General features: G+C 42.7%; 1 protein-coding gene across 2 annotated transcripts in view; it reads right to left on the reverse strand.

Moving 5' to 3' along the window:
• Positions 1 to 779: 779 nt before the first annotated feature.
• Positions 780 to 23,816, reverse strand: part of ZYX (zyxin) — a gene marked incomplete at its 5' end in the record, with an annotated part of 28,465 nt that continues 5,428 nt past the window's right edge. Inside the window, 10 exons of one of the 2 annotated variants that reach the window (XM_081940572.1) lie at positions 780 to 1,599; positions 1,690 to 1,810; positions 1,931 to 2,109; positions 3,036 to 3,205; positions 3,457 to 3,607; positions 4,875 to 5,375; positions 5,941 to 6,039; positions 6,751 to 6,962; positions 21,743 to 22,020; positions 22,635 to 22,780. In XM_081940572.1, the coding sequence (XP_081796698.1) occupies positions 1,489 to 1,599; positions 1,690 to 1,810; positions 1,931 to 2,109; positions 3,036 to 3,205; positions 3,457 to 3,607; positions 4,875 to 5,375; positions 5,941 to 6,039; positions 6,751 to 6,962; positions 21,743 to 22,020; positions 22,635 to 22,780 (1,968 nt within the window). In that variant the 3' untranslated portion in view covers positions 780 to 1,488. Of the gene's footprint in view, positions 1,600 to 1,689; positions 1,811 to 1,930; positions 2,110 to 3,035; positions 3,206 to 3,456; positions 3,608 to 4,874; positions 5,376 to 5,940; positions 6,040 to 6,750; positions 6,963 to 21,742; positions 22,021 to 22,634; positions 22,781 to 23,816 lie in introns of those variants that run through there. The other variant, XM_081940573.1, reaches the window with a different exon arrangement.

Raw genomic sequence — 23,816 nt, forward strand, 5'->3', positions numbered from 1 at the left:
GAGGATGTCTTGTGGTTAGAAATGTGATCTGAAGAATGCTTCCAGAACAGCAACCAAAGCTAAATGCTACAGCAGCAGCAGTAATTCTTGTTTCAGTTTGTGCCTCCACCAACTTTGCTATCTTCCCAAACTGTAGTATGAAATTGAAAGACGAAATTCATTAGTGGTAAATTTATGACTTCGTGTACAGTATATTTTTTGTGGATGTCCGGTCTGCAGATTAAGCAGAACGTACCATCCAAAGAGAAATGCATTGCCGAAGGCTCCCTCTCACAGAAAAGCTGGAAAGGTTCAAGAATATTATATCGTGCACCCCCGTTTTAATTGAATAAAGAAGTGAAGTCAAGAAAGTGAATGCATAAGCCCTTCTGTCTACAAAGGCAATTTAAAAGACGAAGGCTATTTTCTTTCTTCGATATCAGGGGTCTTCAAATTCATGCCAGCAACCGGGCCGTACAAACAAGCAAAGCCCCACTTGTTTAGGATCCGTGGAAAAACCTTTCTCTACCTTTGTGGAGAACCTTGGTGTCTAAAATGTTGGGGGCAATTGTTCTACGTGATCTTTAAGGCAGGAAGAAGCCTGGTGCTTTGAAAGAAAAGATGACTTCTGGTATTGTAACACAAGAACTCTGGCTGACTTTAGGTCCGTCGCTCGCTCTCAGCCGAAATCACCTTACAGGGTTGTTGTAGGGAAAACAGGAGGAAGAAGGAGGAACGTTAGATATATTTGCCGCCTTGAATTGTTTATAAAAATAAATAATTGGAATGACAACAGGGGGGAAAAAAACTGCACAACTTTATTGATGCAAAACAATGGCTGAGGAAGGACAACTCCTGATTACACCACTATGCCAGCTTCACAGTAAACTCCAAAAAGCCCATTGTAAACAAATAAGTAGCCCTTTGAATAGTGTGCAGTGCAGAAGTGATTAGACCAAAGTATCACACGTTCACACACACAAAAAGAGGAACCACCTTGATTGGGGTAACACATGGAGAAAACTGGTCCATTAACTCAGGAACAAAAAGTTCTCCTGCTGACACAGGGAAGCATCTTGGCAAGCGAGTCCAGTACAGAAAACAAGCCAGCAGTGAAATGTATATTTTGTCTCTAAAATAAGATATAAAATAGTAATTTACATTCCACATTTGAACAGAGGACAGGGCAAAGCTCCACAAAGAAAAAGCAGGTTAGAAGAATCCAGCCCTTTGTTCCAGGACTACTTTATTACTCAGTAAGACCGAAAGGCTTATAGCAAGGTACGTTTCCAAGCCAGAAAGTGAGGACTTAAGACCTTGTATTGTAAGCGATACATATTTTTAAAAAAAGAAGTGGAGGAGCCCTTCATGAAAAGGGAGGGGTATTGCCAAACAGGCAAAACGCGTTCATGATCCTAGGAAGGAGTCATAAGAAAAAGCATACAAAAGATCAGGTCTGCTACTTTGGGCAGGAGGAATACACTGAGAGCATCTCCTGATTCAAGATCCTCAGACCGCAGCTTTGACACGTGTGGTGTGACATTTCCTACACAGGACATGGCCATCCAGAGGGAAGCAACCATTGTCATCTGCTTCAATGGACAGGGGCTTCCCACAATCCTGAAAGGTTAACAGAGAAAGAAATGAGCAAGGTAGACTAGATGCGGACATCAAGGAGAAGAGGGGAGGAAAAAGGTAGAAAGTGCTCACCTCACACTTGTAACATTTCATGTGGAAATTCTTCTCCAGGGCCACCACACGAACAGTCTCATCCTTCCCAGGTTCTGGCATGATGGGCTCAGCACATACTGAACAGCGAGGAGCATATTTTCTGCATGCGCAGAAGAAACAAATACAGGAGATTCAGAAACTCAGCTTGGTCAAATCCAAGCTGAGGGCAACAGAAGATCATCGTGGCCAGAGCGGAGAACATGAAACGCAGGGGACATACCTGTGATAATCATCAACACAATGTGGCTGGTTGGCTTTATCCACAATGAAGGATGCCCCTTCCAAGGGTTTGCGGCACACCACACATGTAAAACATTGAGGATGGTAGAAATTACCAGTGGCCCGCAACATCCTGTCTGTGATTGTTTGGTTGCACACACAGCATTTCTCTAGGGTGCCCTGAAGAACAAAAAGCCGGTCAGAAAGGAAGCATATCTGCTCCAGTTGAGAGTATTACTTCTTTCTCTGGTAGGACAAAGCCATCAACATTAGCCAACTTAATTCAACCAGATTAACAGTCAAGAAGAGAAACTGTGAAGAAAACAAACTCAACCTTAGATTGAGATTATTTTAATAACTTTAATCTTCCATATGCCAGGACAATGCACTGGCTTTCTCATTCATCTGATTTGAAAACTCCAGAAATAATGCTTAAAACTCTTGAAATGTTCTCCTACAGCCTCTTCTTGTGAAAGTAATTTTCTATCAGGTGAAATTGAATGGTTATTCAGTTAACTTGAGCATGCACACATCTTTGTATTTACTTGACTACATACAAGATACAATTCAGACTAAACATTTCCACAAATTTGGCCATTCTCTGTGGTTGAGGCTTCTCATGTGACCCACCCTGTGATATCTAAAACTAAGAACTCTGTGGGAGCACAGAAGGAAACATGTGGGCGTTTCTCAGATTAGTACTCAAGTTAACTCACACAGAATATACATTTTGGGCCCAAACATTTCAACACCTTGACTTTGGAACTTTGCAAACCATGATTCATACGGACCACTTTTCATAATTTGAGGTCCTTCAGTTAAGTTGACTGCAACTTCTAGCCAACATAGCCAAACTTTGTATTTTTATTTATCTGGAATCTGCTTCCACTCATAATAATAAACAACTGGCCAAGGCCTGTCAAGCTAGCATAAAAGGTCACCACACAATTCACACAGGTGGCACTCATCAGCTGACAGTACAGTTCCTCAAAATGAGCCCATGGAAACAGCCTGTGCACTGCTTAGCCGAAAGGCATCACGCTCCTTCTCCCCTCTCCCAAGCCTCCATGATTGGCTGCCTTATCCTTCCCCACCATTTTGCTCACCGCATAGCACTCTTCACACAAAGGCTTTTCATCCACATTGTAGAACTGTTGCCCCTGCAACTGTCTCTCACATTTGAAGCAGGTGAAACATTCAACATGGAAGAGCTGGTCCAAGGCCCGGACTGCAGGCTGAGTCAGAGATAGTGCCTTACTGCACAAACCACACAATTCTTCAATGGGAAGAAAAGAGGGGAAAAGTCTGAGAAGATATTTACGTAAGTACAATATTATACAATATCAATCCCTCTAGACTTTATCTGCTCTTGCATGATTGCAAAAGTAGGCCTTTTTTGAAAGGTTTCCTGGGGATCAAAAAGTTAAGAAAATTTCCCACCTCTATATTAAACTGCTAAAAGGAGCAAATAAGATTCTAGTCCCTCTCTTTCCTAACCCCCCCTAAAATTTACACGCCCCCACAGACCAGAATTGGAGGCTTCAGCGTGGGGTGGATGGTCCATGTCCTTCATGAGCTTCTGGGTTAACATCTCCAGCTCCTCTACCTCCTTCATGGTCAGAGCAGAGCTGTTCCTAGGTGGATCTGATGCAGCGTTTGGAAGAAATACGGGATTGCGCTGGACAAATAAAGAAGATTAACTGAGATAAGTGCAATCTCCAAGTTTTAAGCACCCCACATTCTGGAACATATATTCAAGATCAATTCGCGCTTCCTTTAACATTATTGATTAATGAAGAAATTCCTGTACCATTTACCCTTTCTATTCAGTCTACGTTCTCTTTTACCCCTTCACCACAAAAACTAGAATGTATGTACTTTAAAGAAAAGCTATATTATAAACATGTAAAACTAAGAAATAAATGTACATGCATGTATAAAATGCAATTATTCTCTGGATTTTTTTTAAAAAAAAGACTACTTGCCAATGGTTTTTCTGTACTATTATTAATTAATATATATAAGGAATACCATTAATTGAGGCCTTTGAACTATGGTGCTGGAGAAGACTCCTGTGAGTCCCTTGGACTGCAAGGCGATCAAGCCAGTCAGTCCTAGAGGAGAACAACCCTGACTGCAATTTAGAAGGCCAGATCCTGAAGATGAAACTGAAATACTTTGGCCGCCTAATGAGAAGACAGAACTCACTGGAGAAGAGACTAATGCAGGGAAAGATTGAGGGCAAAAGAAGGAGGGGATGACAGAGAATGAGGTGGCTGGATGGAGTCACTGAAGCAGTACGCGTGAGCTTAAATGGACTCCGGGGGATGGTAGAGGACAGGAAGGCTGAGGAACGTTGTCCATGGGGTTGCAATGAGTCAGACACAACTTCGTGACTAACAACAACAAATACCATGCATAGGAATGTACCTGCCACTGAGACAAGAATAAAGAACCCATTAGGGTTTGGTTCTGTAAAAAACGCACTGATGCCAAATTCTGAAATCCTATTAAGGCTCTTTTTCCAGTTTTAAAGGCTAAAGTACTTAAGCAGGTCTGATTTGAGGTCTATGTATGAAGCAGAGATGGACAGTCCACAGTTCAAGGGTTGCCAGTCCCACCTCACTTTTTTTCAGAACCTACCTACCCCATATTATACTAAAAATATTTGACAGAAAACTATCAAGATTTGGGGGCTTTCCCCACCTTAAGATATAAAGCAAAATAAATGTGTTACACCTCCAATAAACTGAACACACCTACTTTGCTTAATCAACAACCCTCAAAAATGCTATTCATTTGATATCAGTCCCATATTCCCTACGGATTTGGAGTAAGCAAAAAATCACCTGCCTTTGACACAGGGAAATTAATTAACAGGCTATCCTGTTTTGTTTGTATGCCACTCTTTAATTCTTTATTCATGTACAGGTTTGCATCCTCACCATTTCTCGTGGGGCAGATGGCTGCCCAGTAGGATATGGCTTCTCCTGGACTTGCGGTTTTTCTCGCTGCTGTGCATAAGTGAAAGTGGGAGGCGGAGGCGGAGGCTTCGGAGCTGAGCCTGTGCCCGAAGGGACTGGGAAATGAGACTGTGCAGGAAATGAAGCAGGCTGTTTCGGCAAAGTTGGGGGAGCCACAGGAGCTGGTTTAGGTACAAATCTTGGACCCGTGGCAGGAAGAGATGCCGTGAATTTAGGAACTGATGGAGCTGGGGGAGGAGCGGGTGATACCGATGATGACAAGTCTTTACGCTGCTTCATGGCTACTACCCATGGTGGAGGAACAGGAGCCGTTTCCTCTGGCTGTTTGGCCATAGAGTTTCCACTGGGACCGGATGCAGCCTGGGTAATAGGAACTGGACCGTCTTTAGTTGGAGCTACAGTTTCTACAGAGCTTCTAGAAGCAAAGCCTACATTTGCTGGAAATACAGGCCCTGAAGGTAGCTGAAAGGTAATGATAAGAAAAAGTCAATGTAACAATCTCCACTTCCATCCCACTCAGACTATGCTAATCTAGCTTAGCTTCAGCATCCAGAGGAAGAACAAAGAAAGGGATGACTACCACCCATTTGCCCATACATTCTCACCCGAGTCTTTTCTTGGCAAACGTAAGTATAGCTACCCCAGACTGAGATTTCGTTTGAATGTCTTTCTTTTCTTACATAGATTTTTCATCTCAAAGTCAAGTATAGAAAACCTGAACCACTGCTTTCTTTCCCCAAAACCCAAGGTCTTGCACCTAATTTTTGCATAGTTAATCAAGTGATGGCATGGCCATTTCTGATTAAAGATGTTCCTTGCATAAACATTCTATTGTATATAAAAAAAATTATCTTCACACAGAAAGCTAGCCTATCCAAAGTATCCTAAGCTCATGTTTTCCTTAAAATACTTTCCCTTCTTTTTTGCAGAATGCTTTTGGAAAACTCTTTAGTCATGCTGGGCCTCTGTTTGCTGACTAGCTCAATTTAAGTTAGCTTTGGGAAGGCCATCCTGTACTGCAGCTTACACGGGTTTTGAAAGGGTCATTCTTTTCCATGTCATCCAGCATTGAGGACAAAGAATCAATCTCCAGATCAATGCTGCTCAACTTTCCACGGTCCTTCTCCTGCCACAATAGAAAAGAAAGTTAGGTACATGTTGAGGGAGGTTACTAAACCCATAAAACACTCCGTCAGTCAACACTAGTCAATACAACTACACAACCGCAGAACAAAAGAGAAAGATTTCCAAGGAGGGTCCTAGTAATGAGCAATTCATTCTTAATTCCCATTACTTCCACAGTCAAAGCTCCATTTCAAACAAGCAACAGTTTTCAAGAGGTGCTTGCAGAATGTGGCCAAAACCAGATCAAATCTCAGATGCTTGAAAGGTGACTGCTATTGCTTAGGGGACAATCATTCAGCATGTAAGTTTTCCTTTCCCCCACAAATCCCAGAAATATGTGCATGGTTGACGAAAACACCGCACCACTACTATAAATAAACTATGCAATTTGCATCTGCACAGAGGTATCCAAAGACATTTAAAAACTCATGCAGCACTGCAATTAAAATTTCATTTTAATTATTGCAGAGCATAAGGAATATTGGGGGGAGCACTTGCTTTGCTTACAAACATACCCTCTTCCTTTCTCACTTCATTTTAACAGACAAGTCCATTTAAGACAACCTTGGGACTTTCTGCTCATTTATTAGATTCTACCCCAGCACATGCCGGAGCCCAAACATCTAAAGCATAGTAGGAACAAGATAACTATGGAAAAATAGTTCCCCAATATGTCTTTCCCTGCTTTTCATTATCTTATATAAGGACTCACCTGAGAAGCAGGCAAGCCACTCAGAAACATGGGTTCTTCCTCCAGCATAGGGGGAGGAGGGGAAGGAAAGACGTCTTCTGGAGCAGGGGGAAATGGTTCCTCAAATGGAGGAGGTGGTTCCTCAAATGGAGGAGGTGGAGGAGGGAATGCATTGTTGTTTGGGACCACCACTATCTCTTCTCCTGGAGGCGGCGGTGGTGGCAAAGGAAATTCTGCAGAGAAGAAGAAGCATGGAGGATTAGCATAGCTCATCCCTAATTATATACCACAATGACTAGCCAAAAGGGTTGCACTCCCCCTTAGCAGCAGAAGCAGACACATCAGAGTGATACAACGAAGAGAGTCAAGCAGTTCTATCAGACTTCAACTCTCATAATTATGAAATGATGCCCTCAATGATCATGTTATCCAGGAAGTTTTGATCCAGCAGATTTAGAAAGAATATAGCTGGGGAAGGCTGATCCACTTTCAGTAATTGTAAGTGGATCTGATATTGAACCATATCTCCATGTGTAGCATAATATGTTACTTGGGAAACATTGAACCAATATAATGTTATAAAAATAGTTCAGAATTACAAAATATATGTAATGGGAAAGCAATTTACCTCAGATTTAAAAACAAACAAACAAACATACAGCTATCTAGCAATTGCAAGACGCAAAAATCCAGATTACCACTAGATGGGAATAAAGGAGGGATTTTTTTAAAAAAAAAATACTTTATTGCCATCGATGCCATCCAGATTTCTGCAACCCAGATCTGATAGCATATTACACACATAGAACGTAGATATACTGTACACTTACATCCCTTTGAAAAATCAGATCTTGATAATAGCATGAACAGAGAATACTACAGGATTTAAAAAGTTGAATGCTTGCCAAAACTGGTTTATGCTTCCAAAACATTTTTTCAAGAATGTTAATTCATATCAAGATATTTTTGTTTTCTATTATTATGTTCTGTTACAGTTTTGCTTAGTTTAGACAACTGTGCAATATTTCCATAGGCTTGAAATCCAACTATTTTAAGCATCTTAACAAAATTACAGGTAGTCCTTGACTTACAACAGTTCATTCAGTGACTGTTCAAAGTTACCACTGCAAAAAGTGACTTATGACCATTTTTCACACTTACAACCTTGCAACATCTCCTTGGTCACGTGACCAAAATTCAAATGCTTGGCAACTGCTTCATATTTATGACTGTTGCAGTGTTCAGGGATCATGTAAACATCTTTTGGGAACTTTTGACAAGCAAAGTCAACGCGGAAGCCCAGATTCACTTAGCAAATGTGTTTCTAACTTAACCACTGCGGTTAGTCACTTAACAACTGTGGTAAAAAAGGTCGTAAAATGGGGCAAAATTCACTCAACTACTATTTCACTTAGCAACAAAAAGGGGAAAGAATGAGGTGAGGTGTTGTTGTTGTTGTTGTTGTTTTTGCAATAATGTATATGTGGGGAGTGGGGAAACCTTTAACAGTGCCTTATATCTTTACAAGGATCTCTGATATTCAATACAGCCTGAAACAAGAAAATTTACAAAGAAAAAGAAAGCCCCAGAAATTGACACCACATACCATAATATCAGCAAGACAAGATCTTCTACATTCCATTGTCATCCTGAGAGACAAATCACCCTTGCCTTTGGGGACAAATAACATACTTTCTTACAATGGATTGTGCTAAATCAGAGCCACAACTATCAGGGAAAAAGAGACAAAATGACCTACTCAGAAGATCACCTTCACCCTTGCAGAGAGCCTGAAGCACACACACACACATCATCATCACACAGAACATCTCAAGGGCTTTCCACATAGCCACCCAATTACTGTTACAGGAACCTTCTTCTATAAATAGAAAGCAGAGAGTAACAGAACAATATGCACCCTTCACCAGTTCCCAGAAGTCCAATTTTACTGTAATAAAAAGCAAAACTGGGCAGAATTCTGTAACACTGCAGGACTTTCAATTCTCTAAATTTGGAAATCCCTGGTGCTAGAAGTCACTCCACCCTCAATGATGGTTTTAGTTTGCCTGGTTTATTTCTTCACGTGGAAGTGAATGGTTAGTATTGATGAGAGAAGTAGGAGCAGCACTTGGGAGACCAAGCTTCTGTGGCACTATATCCTTGTTTCTAGACATATAGTCATTGACTTGTGACCACAATTCAGCCCAAAATTTCTGTTGTTAATTAAGTGAGGCAGTTGTTAATTTTGCCCCATTTATGACCTTTCTTGCCACAGTTGTTAAGTGAATCACTGCAGTGGTTAAATTAGTAACACGGTTGTTAAGTGGATCTGGCTTCCCCATTGACTTAGCTTGTCAGAAAGTCACCAAAGGGGATCACATGACCTTGGGACACTGTAATCGTCATAAATATGAGTCAGTTGCCACGTGGCTGAATTTTAATCACGTGATCATGGGAAGGCTGCAATGGTTAAGTGTGTAAAATGGACACAAGTCACTTTTTTCAGTGCTGTTGTAACACTGAAAGTCACTAAATGAACTGTTGTAAGTAGAGGATTACCTGTAATTTACTTTTTGGGAAAAACATCTTACATTTTCTGAAATGAAGCAATTTGGGGAAGGACCAGGGTCCTTGCTCTGTCCCTTATTGTGTCCCAAATTTGAAAAAAGGGCACATATCTTCCTATCAAACCATACACTTTTCTCTATTCTAGCATCAAGTCCCATCAATTACTATCCACTCCTTCCTTCTGATTTTTTACCTTTCTTTCAGTTCAATGTTACTGGACATATTTTATAACTGAAGGCAAGAAAGAGAAAAAAAGATAGGGAAACAAAACCATCGCTACCACTAAGATGCCTTAAACAATGATTCTTGAGTGACTGTTTGGCTTCCTCTCATTCACATGTTTAGCTAGAAAAACTGACACTATCACCCATGGACTTACAAAGATTGATCTACAAAGAACCTCTAACACCTTATTGCAAAGAAAATTGCAACATACACCATAAAATAGCCTTTCTAACCTGCCATTTTCTAGATAAGCTGAATATCATAAACTTATAAAATTTCATATTTTTATTAGTTGGACATATAAAGTAGAAAGGAACTGCTGCTACTATTTAAAAATTATAAAATACAGACAACTTTGTCTGATCAATGCTATCTCAGAAATATGGAACTCTGCCATCCTCTAAGTACTGGCCTACAGTTAGATCTGAAATGCTGCACTTCTTTTACCTAGCAGTTGAGATGGGTTCAATTTCCACACACATCTCCCAAACTAAAGCAAGTTTCCTTGAGAAATGGTGGAAAAATGGTAAATACGAATGAACAAATACAAAGATTCCCACCATAGGCAGTCAATCTTCATTAGAAAAAAAAGGGAATATATATACTATACTGCAGCCTACTTCTGCTGACTGCCCGCAGTTCAATACTCACCGGCTCAAGGTTGATTCGGCCTTCTATACTTCCGAGGTCGGTAAAATAAGACCCAAATCATTGGGTGTAGTGTGCTAACTCTATAAACTGCTTAAAGAGGGCTGTAAAGCACTGGGAAGCGGTATATAAATCTAAATGCTATTTTAGCTATTTTTCCCTTCCCATCCTTTTACATAATATTTCCTATCGAAAGACCTGATTGGCAACTTAAACAATGGCTTTTAAAAATAGGACTAAAGTTTAATGATAGCAAAAATTAGGAGGTAGACAAATTCATATTCATCTATGCAAACAAAGAAGTTGCAAAGTTCTATAGAACCAAGCCAGAAACTGGGAGACTATGAGTTCTAGTCCCACCTTATTGGGTGACCTTAGGCCAGTCACATTCTCTCAACCCAACTCATCTCACAGAGCTTTTGTTGTGGGGAAAATAAAAGTAGGAAGGAGTATTGGCTATGTTTGCCACCTTGAGTCATTTATAAAATAGTAAAGTTAGGATACATACACATATGCATGTATCAAAATTCCACCACTCTTGCTTCCTTCCAAACAGTGAAGACAGTTTGCCTATTTATTATGCAACAATACTATTATCTTCCTAAAGTAAAGCCAAGTAAGAGCAGACCAAAGAAAATGTGTGCATTGTCTCTCCTGAGAGAAGAACAACCAAGTCAATGCATAAGAGGAGGAGAAGGACTAATGATGACTCCAGAGGAAAAGAGCCCAAGCTCCAGATGTTCATTACCAGCTGCCTATCTCACTCTTTGGTGGAAATGAGGTTGCAGAACTGAGCTAAGGAAGACTTCTATGCCCAAGCAACATTTCTTCTTCTTTGGGAAAAACAAGGCAATATATTCTTTATTTTTCAAGCTAAGTTAATTTTTTGCTAACATATAAAGCCCAAACTTTTCCCCATTTCAAAGCAAACAGAAGCTTTCAACTATGTTGGATCTACCCACAGTGACAAAGTTCTTGCTTTGGTTATGCATGCTTTGGTTACTACTGATGGGCAAGTGACTTCAGGACTTAGTTCAATGGTGGGTTCTGGATCCCGTTCCAAGCGATACGGTTGGAACGGGCCCGGTGGCGTCCACATGGATGCGTTCAGCACGCGTGCACACACACACAGCACACGCATGCGTCTTAGCGCTTCCGCGAGCCTCCGCAATGCTCCAGTTGCTCCATGCGCGTGCGCAAAGCTTTAAAAGACAGGTAAGGAGCTCGGGCGGGCGGGTGGGCCCTCCGGAGCACCGTACCGGAACGGTATCCAGTGCTCCGGGCAGGCTCCGGAATGCCCGTACCAGGGCGTACCGCCTGCAACCCACCACTGGCTCAGTTCCAATTTCTTTAACACTTCATTTTATACTTACTGTATTTTTCGGAGTATAAGACGCACCTTTCCCACCCATCCCAAAAGAGTGTGGAAATGTTGGTGTGTCTTATACACGGAATACAGCCATTTTTGACCTCCCGAAGCCCCGCTCCTGCATCCCATTTTTGTGAAAAATGAGCTGTTTTTCGCAAAAAACAGGGGCATATTTGCCTTCCCCCACCCCCCCCAGAAGCACTCTGCAGGCTTCAGCAGGACTGGGGGAAGGGAAAATGTGCCCATTTTTCACCAAAACAGGGGCATTTTTCCTTTCCCCCAATATATATAAATATAGGATTTTGAACCCCTAAAACACACACAATAAGTTAAAAACAATACCCCTAAAATAACCAGTTAATACATTTGCCAGGAGGGACAGTTGTAATTATGCCAGGCCTGCTAATCGGAACAGGTGAGTCTTCAATTTTTGCCGGAAGGAGCGGAGGTCAGTAGTGATTCTAATGTCGGGGGGAGGTCATTCCAGAGGGTTGGGCCCATCACAGAGAAGGCCCTACTCCTTGGTGTCGCCCGTTGGCATTGCCTAGTGGACGGCACCAGGAGAAGTCCCTCTCTGTGTGAGCGAATTGGCCGCAGGGATGTATGTGGGAGGATGCGATCCCGCAAGTAACTAGGTCCCGTACCATGGAGCGCTTTAAAGATGGTAAACGCACCCGAAAAACCACAGGTAGCCAGTGCACCCGAAAAACCACAGGTAGCCAGTGCAGCTCGCGCAGGAGAGGTGTTATGTGGGAGTACCTCGTACTCCCCATCACAGCCCGCGCGGCTGCGTTCTGAACTAACTGCAGTCTCCGGGCGCGTCCCAAGGGCAGCCCCATGTAGAGAGCGTTGCAGTAATCCCCCAACCTGCCCCAACCCCAGAAAAATCTGGGTAGGACTCACAAATTAATACAATACTCCAAGACTTTTGGAAATCAGGCAGTATTCCATTAATCTGTGCACCCCACCCAGAATATGCTGGGATTGAGATGGATTATAAATATCACAAATAATAAATCAGATCTTCAAATTTACAAGTGTGACCAATGCCGATTTTTCCTTAGCAGTTGAGACAACCAAGGTTTAATTGATGCTCTTTCACAGGCTGTACTGATTATCTTCATAACCCTTCCCTCACCCCAAAATCAAAATTACAAAAACGATATTATCAAGCTCAGGGAAAAGCTGAAACTACTTCAAATATCAGGGAATGCAATACTTTTATTTCCAGTTCCTGATCAAAATATTAAGAGAGACTGAAAAACTTAGCTATTTTTCAGTCACATTTAGTAGCTGTTATTCTATAAATTCTCAAATACCAAAATCCTGAGAAGCCTGTCCCCTAAAGCAGGGGTCTCCAACCTTGGCCACTTTAAGACTTGTGGACTTCAACTTCCAGAATTCTTCAAACAGCCATGCTGGCTGGGGAATTCTGGGAGTTGAAGTGCACCAGTCTTAAAGTGGCCAAGGTTGGAGATCCCTGTCCTAAAGCACCATAATACCACGATTCAAATAAAACAACTGGCCAAGAAAAATTCCGAATTCTAGGAACTCTTGCAATGAAGTACAGATGTTGAATTGGCAGATTTAATCCCAATCTGTCCTCTTGGGATGAAAGGTTCAAGGACAAAGGAAGGTGAATTTGCCTACTCTGAATGCTAAGTGATGTAGCAGCTACAATACAATACAATAGTAGAGTTGGAAGGGACCTTGGAGGTCTTCTAGTCCAACCCCCTGCCTAGGCAGGAAACCCTATACCGTTTCAGACAAATAGCTATCCAACATCTTCTTAAAGACTTCCAGTGTTGGGGCATTCACAACTTCTGGAGGCAAGCTGTTCCACTGATTAATTGTTCTCACTGTCAGGAAATTCCTCCTCAGTTCTAAATTGCTTCTCTCCTTGATTAGTTTCCACCCATTGCTTCTTGTTCTACCCTCAGGTGCTTTGGAGAATAGTTTGACTCCCTCTTCTTTGTGGCAACCTCTGAGATATTGGAATAATGCTATCATGTCTCCCCTAGTCCTTCTTTCTCTTAAGCTAAACATACCCAGTTCCTGCAACCGTTCTTCATATGTTTTAGACTCCAGGCCCCTAATCATCTTTGTTGCTCTTCTCTGCACTCTTTCTAGAGTCTCCACATCTTTTTTACATCGTGGCGACCAGAACTGAATGCAGTATTCCAAGTGTGGCCTTACCAAGGCATTATAAAGTGGTATTAACACTTCACGTGATCTTGATTCTATCCCTCTGTTGATGCAGCCTAGAACTGTGTTGGCTTTTTTGGCAGCTGCTGCACACTGCTGGCTCATATTTAAATGGTTGTCCACTAGGACTCCAAGATCCCTTTCACAGTTACTACTACTGAGTATGGTATCACCTATACTGTACCTGTGCATTCCGTTTTTGTTGCCTAAATGTAGAACCTTACTCTTTTCACCATTGAATTTCATTTTATTAGATAGTGCCCAATGTTCAAGTTTGTCAAGATCCTTCTGTATCTTAAGCCTATCTTCTGGAGTGTTGGCTATTCCTGCCAGCTTGGTATCATCTGCAAATTTGATGAGTTCCCCATTTATTCCCTCATCCAAATCATTGATGAAGATGTTGAAGAGTACTGGGCCTAAAACAGAGCCTTGGGGTACTCCACTGCATACTTCCCTCCATGTAGATGCAGTTCCATTGAGAACTACACGTTGAGTGCGGTTGGTCAGCCAGTTACCAATCCATCTGGTGGTGATGCTGTCTAACCCACATTCTTCTACTTTATCTAGTAGTAGGTTATGGTCTACCTTATCAAAAGCCTTACTGAAGTCCAAGTAAACTATATCAACGGCATTCCTCTGGTCCACTAATTTTGTCACATTATCAAAGAATGCAATAAGATTAGTCTGGCATGATCTGTTTTTGACAAATCCATGTTGGCTTTTGGCTATTACTTTGTTTGCTTCTAGGTGTTCGCAAATTCGTTGCTTGATTATTTTTTCCAGAATCTTTCCTGGTATTGAGGTTAGGCTGATAGGTCTGTAGTTTCCTGGATCTAATTTTTTCCCTTTTTTGAAGATGGGAACCACATCAGCTCTTTTCCAGTCCTCTGGTAGTTCCCCGGTGTTCCAGGATCTCTGAAAGATATAATTCAGTGGTTCTGAGATCTCGTCTGCTAGTTCCTTCAGAACTCTGGGGTGTAATCCATCCGGTCCTGGTGATTTGAACTCATCTAGGGTAGACAGGTGCTCACTTACCATTTTCTTCCCTAATTCGATTTGTGTTCCTAATTGTGTTCCTAATTTCGATTTGTGTTCCTAATTTTGTGGTGCTGCTTTTGATAGGTTGGACTGTTTTATCCCTTTGTGTAAAGACAGATGCAAAACAAGCTATACTGCTTGAAATTAATTCAACAATTTGCAGGGCCAAACTCTAAACCAAGGGGCATACCCATATAATGAAGATAAACAAAGCAAATTTGGCAACAATTAAAATGCCAATAGATTAAAAATAAGAGAAAGAGAAAGGGGGGGAAAAGGAAAAAAGAGAAAAGGATTATTTGGTTTCTGATTTTCCCCTTTTATATGCTTCTGCTAATTTATAGCTTTTATAAAATATTTGGTCCCCCAACAGAAGCCAAACTGTAAATGTTTGTATTTGCCATGCTACATGATGTATGGTATTATGTATGGCAGGGGTGTCCAAACTTGGGAACTTTAAGACTTGTGGACTTCAACTCCCAGAATTCCCCAGCCTGGGGAATTCTGGGAGTTGAAGTCCACAAGTCTTAAAGTTCCCAAGTTTGGACACCCCTGATGTATGGGAACCATTCTTGCTTACATTTGTTTAAGGTTCTGTTGTGAAAATATAGTTAGTTTTGCCACTGCTGCATATTCTCCACATTTACATTCCCAATCAGATATTCTTAGAATTGTATCTTTTTTTTCCAGTAGTGGGCAAAATTTATTCCAGCAGGTGTGGGTATTTATTTCATTAATTTGTGATGCTTCTTGTTGATTTTTTTTCTAAAATGATACCTATTAGGGAAAATGTGGTTTTATTGCAAATTTAAATTAATTAAATACCAAAATTGCCTGTGTATATCTTTCCAATACTGTTGAGCTTTTTTTAAACAAATCTACTATTTGAATATAATGCTGATGGGCTAAATGAAAATCAATCAAACAACCAAGCCTGTTGCAAAGCCCAATTCTATGCCAGTTGACCAGGAACTAAAATCATGGCATTTGTTTAGACCATGTTATTTTAGAATTGCAGACCCAATCAAAGATAGGATAAAAGCATAAAATAGACTTTTCTCCACTGTCCTATTTGTCTGAATGCAAGAAACTTGCAAGTGAACAGAAAACATAGAATAATAGCGTTGGAAGGGACCTTGGAGGTCTTCTAGTCCAACCCTCTGCTCCAGCAGGGGATCCTATACCATTTCAGATAAATGATTGTCCAATCTCTTTTTGAAAGTCTCCAGTGATGTAGCACCCACATCCTCTGAATGCATGTTGTTCCATTGGTTGATTGCTCTCACCTTTATGAAATTTCTCCTTAGTTCTAGGTTGCTTCTCTCCTTGGTTAGTTTCTATCCATTGTTTCTCATCTTGACTTTTGGTGTTTTGGAAAACAGTTTGACCCCCTTGTCAATGTACTGTAGGAACCCCTCAAATATTGTAAAGCGTAAAGTTCCCATTGTATTTAAGGAACAATTTTATCATTTAACCTATAAATTATCCAAACTATTGCTGAAATGTGACAAGATGCCACTCTTTTGCACTAGGAGTGGTATTCTTTCTGGCATTCATACAATTATGTTGTTATTTTACTTACTCCTCCCCCCCTCCCCAAGCAGGGATCAAAACCAGATGTTTTTAGGGGCCAAATATTTCTAGTCATGAATGAACAGAATAGGTTCTGCTACATCAAGTTAATGGATTTTTGAACATTTCTAGACTAGGAAAAGAGAATCAAAGTGAATTTTCTACTAACTTGGTTAAACCTAGAGGAAACAATCAAGTCTAGTTTTCTTGTTCATGCAATTATAAGCCATAATAATGTCTTAATCATGAATAAATACTCTCTTAGTAGTGGTAGGTTCACAAGCCAGGATTGATACTTTATTTGGCTTATCATTGTGTGCAAATGCTAGGCCATCCCCATTATGGAAACATTAACCACGTCTATATCTAGTTTCCTTTGCCTCTCTAGCCTTCCTGACCACCTACTAACTATCTGCCCTTGCTTACCATCTGTGTGCCATCTGTGTGCTCCCAGCTGACCACCTCCCCCCTGCTTACCATCTACTAACCCCTACTGCCTTACTGACCATCTGCCCCCTGCTTACCATCTATAGACCATCTGCCCCCTGCTGCCCACCACTGACCACCCACCAGCTACCACTTGCAGACTATTTGACCAGCCCACCATTCCCCCACCTAGGATTGTGATCTTATGACATCTGGCAACTTACCACATGCACCCAAGCCTTGACCTTTTACATCGCACTGGACTAAAAGCTTTATATGCCTTAACATCTACAGCACCTATAATTGATCTGAGGCCCTGCTGAAACCATAGTTTACTATATATTTGAGGACAGACCTGATTTTACTGCAGAGTCCCCCCTCTCGCAGGTATGGCCCTCCGCCCTTTCGAGGGCCCACCTTGATGACGGATTTATTAATCTAGAGAGGTGGAGGAAGCGGAAACTCAGGGGTTTTTTAACTAAATGTTATTTAAATGTTTTAGGGGGTTCCAGGGTGGGGTGGGGGTTAGCCAGGCCAAGAGAGGGGTTAGTGCCAGGCGGACAGGTGAGGTTGGGAGGGGAGTGAGCGGAGCTGGGGAGGGGAGGGAGAATAACGACATTCCATTAGAGGGTCTTTTCATCTCAACGGTCGTGGGGAGGGGTGGGTGCAAGCCACTACATGTTTACTGGACCCGTGTCCCTCCTGACTGATACTGGCATCCTGGGAGGTCACACGAGGCTGGCTCCAGGAGTTAGTCAACGCTTCCTTGAGAGAGGGGTCCTTGCCGGCCGCCTTAAAAGAGGCGGTGGTGAGGCCCCTACTCAAGAAGCCTTCCCTGGATCCAGCTATGTTAACTAACTATCGTCCTGTCTCCAACCTTTGCTTTTTGGCGAAGGTTGTAGAGAGTGCGGTGGCACAACAGTTCCCATGCCACGTGGAGGAAATTGATTATCTAGACCCGCGCCAGTCCGGTTTCCGGCCCGGTCACAGCACGGAGACGGCATTGGTCGCGTTGGTGGATGATCTCTGGAGGGCCAGAGATGGGGGTTGCTCCTCCATCCTGGTCCTATTAGACCTCTCAGCTGCTTTTGATACCATCGACCATGGTATCCTATTGCGTCGTCTGGAGGGGTTGGGGGTGAGGGGCACCGTCTTGCGGTGGTTCTCCTCCTACCTCTCCGGCCGGACGCAATGTGTGCTGACGGGAGCAGAGGTCGACCCTGAGGCCACTCACCTGTGGGGTGCCGCAGGGGTCGGTCCTCTCACCCCTCCTGTTCAACACGTATATGAAGCCACTGGGTGAGATCATTCGTGGTTTTGGGGTCGAGTACCATCTGTACGCTGATGATACTCAGCTGTACATCTCCACCCCAAACCACCCCAACGATGCCGTCGAAGTGATGTCCCGGTGCCTGGAGGCCGTACGGGTCTGGATGGGAAGTAACAGACTCAAGCTCAACCCCTCCAAGACGGAGTGGCTGTGGCTACCGGCGCCCCGGTTCAACCAGTGGGTTCCATCACTGGCCATCGGGGGCGAACAACTGGCCCCCGTGGAGCGGGCACGCAATTTGGGCGTCCTCCTGGATGCCCGGCTGTTGATGGATGACCATCAACCCGTGGCAAGGGGGGGCGTTCCACCAGGTTTGCCTGGTGCGCCAATTGCGTCCCCCATTGGACCGGGACGCCCTTCACACAGTCACCCATGCGCTAGTGATGTCCCGACTGGACTATTGCAATGCTCTCTACATGGGGCTTCCCTTGAGATGCACCCGAAGACTGCAGCTGGTCCAGAATGTGGCCGCGCGGGCAATTATGGGAAGTTCTAGGTACTCCCATATAACACCTCTCCTGCGCAGGCTGCACTGGCTACCTGTGGCTTTTCGGGTGCGTTTCAAGGTGTTGATTATCATCTTTAAAGCGCTCCATGGCACAGGACCTAGTTATCTGCAGGATCGCATCCTACCCCACACATCCCTGCGGTCGATTCACTCTCACAGAGAGGGACTCCTCCGGGTGCCGTCCACTAGGCAATGCCAGCGGGCGGCGCCCAGGAGTAGGGCCTTCTCTGAGATGGGCCCGACCCTCTGGAATGACCTTCCCCCCGACATCAGAACAACCACCGATCTCCGCTCCTTCGGCAAGAAACTTAAGACCCACCTGTTCCACTTAGCTGGCCTGGCCTAACCGTAGCTTTAATCTTTAATCTTTCTGGCCTGTATTTTAAATTTTTGGGGGTAGGCTCCTTAGGTTGCTTTTTAATTTTTATTATTATTGTACAGCTTTACATTTAATTTGTTTTTAGGGGTATTTGAGATTTTCTATTTTGTATATGGTTTTTTAACTGCTGTCTGTACACCGCCCCGAGTCCCTTCGGGGAGAGGGGGCGGTCTATAAATTCAATAAAATTCAAAATTCAAATTCCTAGATGATCAAGTTCTGTATCCATAAAGCACTATTGTTCTTTCTCCAACTTGAAAGTATTTCTCTCTGCCCTTCCTAACTCCCATGAAAGAAAACTGGGAGTGAGGAGGAGCCGTCCCTTGGACTGCAACTATTCACTGATTAGAAAGATAACCAAGTCATTAATTACTAATAATGCTAGTTTGTCCTATTGACTTTTTTCACATGCAGATATCCCAAGGGTATGTTTTAATTAAAATGTCAATGTGCTTCCAGAGAGATTCCATTAGCAATAACAGAGTATGAATATGAAATACAAACATATTCACGCAATACTTATATCTGCCTTAGGCTGAAGAGGTAAAAATTATACAAAAGCTAGGTATGGGATACAAGCCCCAGGATTCAAATAGAGCAGGTGTACTAACTGCAGAACCAGAGGAGCTGTGACATCTCAAGGATCAAATATTATTCTAGCATATTCAATTATACTAGTAAATAGCAATCAAGCAGTTATTTTTGATAATGCAGAAGCCAATCGAGAAGCCACTTTTAATGTTTGTAAACATTAAACAATCGATTAGAAAAAAATCAATTAAAATTTCAGATAAACCTACAGTTTTGATCACGTGTGTGTGTGTGTGTGTGTGTGTGTGTGTGTGTGTGTGTTTGTGTTTGAAGACTGTTAGAGCCTCAAGTGTGCCTCTCCACAGAAGGGCTGAGGAAGAAGCGAGGGTTCCATTCAGCACACGTTTTCTTAAGTTTCCTCAGATGAGATGAAAGTATATGTATACTTCTTTTTTTATAGTCGGAGAAAGAATTTTAACACTACCCAAGCTCAGCTATAGAGTCAAGGACATGCTGTTGGGAGTCTTGCCAACTTTACTAGGGCAAAAATAAACGACTTGAATTCCAAGGGTATCTGAAACCAAATAACGGAGACGGTACCCTACTTAAAGACGTTTTTAAAAAGACAAAGACTAGAAAGCCCTCCGTTAGACAAGAACATTCTTAATGTGGAGATGAAGGAAAGAAAGAAAACAAAGAAAATGACTTAATAATAATAATAATAATAATAAATTTGGATTTATTAGCCGCTCCCTTTCCGGGCAGGACTCGGGGCGGCGGTATTGTTAGTCAACAATACCGGTAGTCTTCAACTTACAATCATTTGTTTAGTGAATTCAAAGTTACAACGGCACTGAAAAAGTGACTTCTTTTTACAGTGGTCAGATGATCAAAATTCAGACACTTAACAACTGGCACATGCCAGTTTATTTATGACAGTTGCAGAGTCCTGGGGTCATGTGATCACCTTCTGCAAACTTCTAATGAGCAATGGAGAAGCCAGATTCACTTAACAACCAGGTTACTAACTTAACAAGTGCAGTCATTCATTTAAGAATTGTGGCAAGGAAGGTTGTAAAACTTTCTTTACAGCTGTCTTCCTTAGCAATGGAAATTTTGGGCTCAGTTGTAGTTGAGGACTATCTATAATTTATTAAGTAGGCCTTGGAAAAGGGGTTAAAACAGCTATGACAACAAAGGAAGATTATGCAAATAACAAAAAAGTACAAGTAAATCAAAATGTCTTATTTAAGTAAAACTGGCTCTGGACTTTTGCTCTCCAAATATGAACTTGGTTTCAAATATAAATTTAAAAATTCTGATGAGATTCCCACCACTACTGCACTAGCATCTGAAGGCTGCAGAAAGCATACCCAAAGGCTTTTGAGGAGGGTGGGGGAAGTAAATTCAAAATACAGTTGTATTTAACCTCCCAGAGCCTTAACACATCTGTTTTAAGGCTTAACCTTTTCTCTAAATAGGGAGAACCCTGGTGATTTGGGGAATGCTGCAGAATGCTGACCTATACAATAATTAATCTCTCTCTACATGTACAGTTTGTACCAAATAGTTGCAAATCTAGAATTAGGAAGGCAGACTCAAGGACATCCACATACACCCTCTCTCCTCTATAACTCAAGCATCTCTTGGCAGCATTCCAGAACCAGAATCTTAAACTATTTTCTGGAACTTGTGGTAAAACTCTTACTATCAATAGATGCCTCAACATTACATCACCCCTGACTACATTCATTTATTACCACTGCGAGCAAAGAAGAGAGTGAGTCAAATTAAGAATCCACAATTAGCCCAAGGCCACTTGTTAAAGTTTCTGATGAAGACAGTTGCCTTCAACCCCAGCAGGACAGTTATCTGATGCTCCTCCCGCACTGTTCCATTGAGGGATATAATATTCCAGATGATTCAGAGGCAAATCACAGAGCGTCATCCCACAATTCTCCTGTTTTGAGATTGCTTTCTCATTCTTCGCTCAGCAAAGTTCTGGCAGCCACACCCTCACAGAACTTATTCCACTTTTTTGAAAAATAGAGACCCACACCTTCTTCTAACCTGGAAGCTACAACTTTGATGTGATTGTGAGCCATTTCCTCCTCCCCCACCACAACACCCCATTCCCCACCACCTTTCCATCTTGTCCTTTGACTGAGCATCCTTTGCTTTTTTTCACAGTAGAAGACAACTAGGGTGACTTACCTTCTGCTGGGGAAAGAGTCACAGCTATGGGGATCTCCCCCACTTTTCCTATCTGGGCACATGCTCCAGCAGCCGGAGGCAGCCTCTGCTCAGAAGCATTTTCTGGAATCGGTCCAGCAGCCTTGAAGGGATTCACTTTGGGCTTGGGAGCAACGACGGGTGCAAATTTCTTCTGGGGGCTGTAGAAACTTGGAGTGGAGATGTTGATGCTGACAGTAGAGGTCATGCGGGTTCCTGGGGCGCCGGATGAGGCCATCTTGGTGAGGGTGACACAGGACCTAAATAAGGAGGGCAAGAAAGAAAAACCCTCCTATCAGTCATGAACAAGACAGAAGTGGCATGGAGTCTGGTGCCCGAAGGATGAATGAGAATATTTAAGATGGAAAGGAAAGGGGGGGGGCGTTGTTAAAAATGAAGGACAGAGGCGAGCAGGATGCAAGGAACAAATAAGCAAAGTGTAGATAAGCCTCAGCCTCCGATTAGGGTGAGAGAACAGCCAGGCCTGAACTTCCTCCCTGCATATATTTTGGGAACAACCTTAAGCTCTGTCACATGGGGGGAAATGGATAAATGCCACAGAAGAAACCACATGCCTCAAAGGGTAGGTTCCCCCCCTTACAAGGCATGCCTGGGAGTCAATGCAGCTGCGTGCAAGAGAGAATAGGGCTCTGTGTACATTACGGCACAGGGTTTAAGAGGACGACGCTCCGTATTTCTACCCATTTGAACGCAGACAACAGAATTGTCCACCTCCTCCTGCCTTCCTTCGTGGCCTTCCACACTCTTCTCTCTGCTTGCTGTCCCCCCTGCTTCGCTTCACCTCAAGGCACTGGCTATCGCTGGTCAACACAAAGGCGATTTGGCAACGGATAGGAGAAGAACAAAAGGAAACCTGTCTGTCTCCATGGCGTCGGCATCTGTGAGGCAGCCCCTGGAGCCCCCGATATCCACCGTCAGCCCCGTTGCCCCCTCCTCCTCCGTCCTGCAGCTGGTCCGTCCTGCCTGGTCCTTCCCGTCACAAGTGTTCTCGGGCAGCATCCTTGCCTCTCAGCTATCGGTGGTGTTGCCACTCCCCCACCCACCCACACAGGAAGCAGCTCCTAGTCCCAGCCAGCCGTGCTGACACGTTCCTGGAGTCACAAGTCTTCCCTCCCCAGACTGAGCAGCACCGAGATTGCCCTAAAGCATGCACGCCCTGCTCTTGGGCTTTTCTGCTGCTGAAGCCAAGGCACACACAACGAGCAGCCAATTATCAGCTGCAACCCTGGCACAGGCTATTTTTTTTTTAGTTTTCTTTAAAAAAAAAAAGGGTTCCTTTGCAGTATGTCAGGCAACTGTTCCCAGGCAGTTAAAGCACAGTCTTAACAGACAAATTTTAATGAGTAAAATACAAATCCTCTTTGAAAACATCAAATGCTTGCCTGTGCAGTTTAAAGCACAGCAACTGTGATGGGAAGGGTGTTTATTTAAAGGCCTGCAGTTTTTTTTTAAAAGATTTTTTTTTTATCATAATGTTATGCAGTATGTGTGTATACATATCAGGGTCCTGGTGATGTCATCAAGATGCCTGGAGGCTGTGGAGGTCTGGAGGATGGAGAATAGCCTTCACCTGATCCCTGACAAGACACTGTGGCTATGGGATTGTGGGGCTTCCATCTCCTTTAGTAATGTTTCATTGTTAACTCTGCATAGGTAGCACTCTTGCACAACCTGGGGTTCCTGCTCAAAGAGAAAGGGCCGTTATGGCTGGGAAAGCCTTTGAAACCTTGTGTGCCAACTCTATTCATTCCTAGATTGGAGGCATTGCTCAGGAACCTTTGAACCCTTACACCCTAATCACCTCTCCAATGGACTACTGCCATGCACTCTACATGGGGCTGCCCTTAAAAAAGCATTCAGGCGTTTTTGCTAGTCCAGAATGCTACAACATGTGTAGTGAATTCACCATGGCCAGGGTGGGTAAAAAAAAAAATCAATGATTTTTAAAAAATGTAATCATTTTTAAAATTTAAATCGGATTTTTAAAAATTTTAAATTGGATTTTTTTGATTTTTATCAAATTTATTTTAATAAA

This window comes from Natrix helvetica (genome assembly GCF_964273705.1).
Source record: "Natrix helvetica genome assembly, chromosome: 2".
NCBI lineage: Eukaryota > Metazoa > Chordata > Lepidosauria > Squamata > Natricidae > Natrix > Natrix helvetica.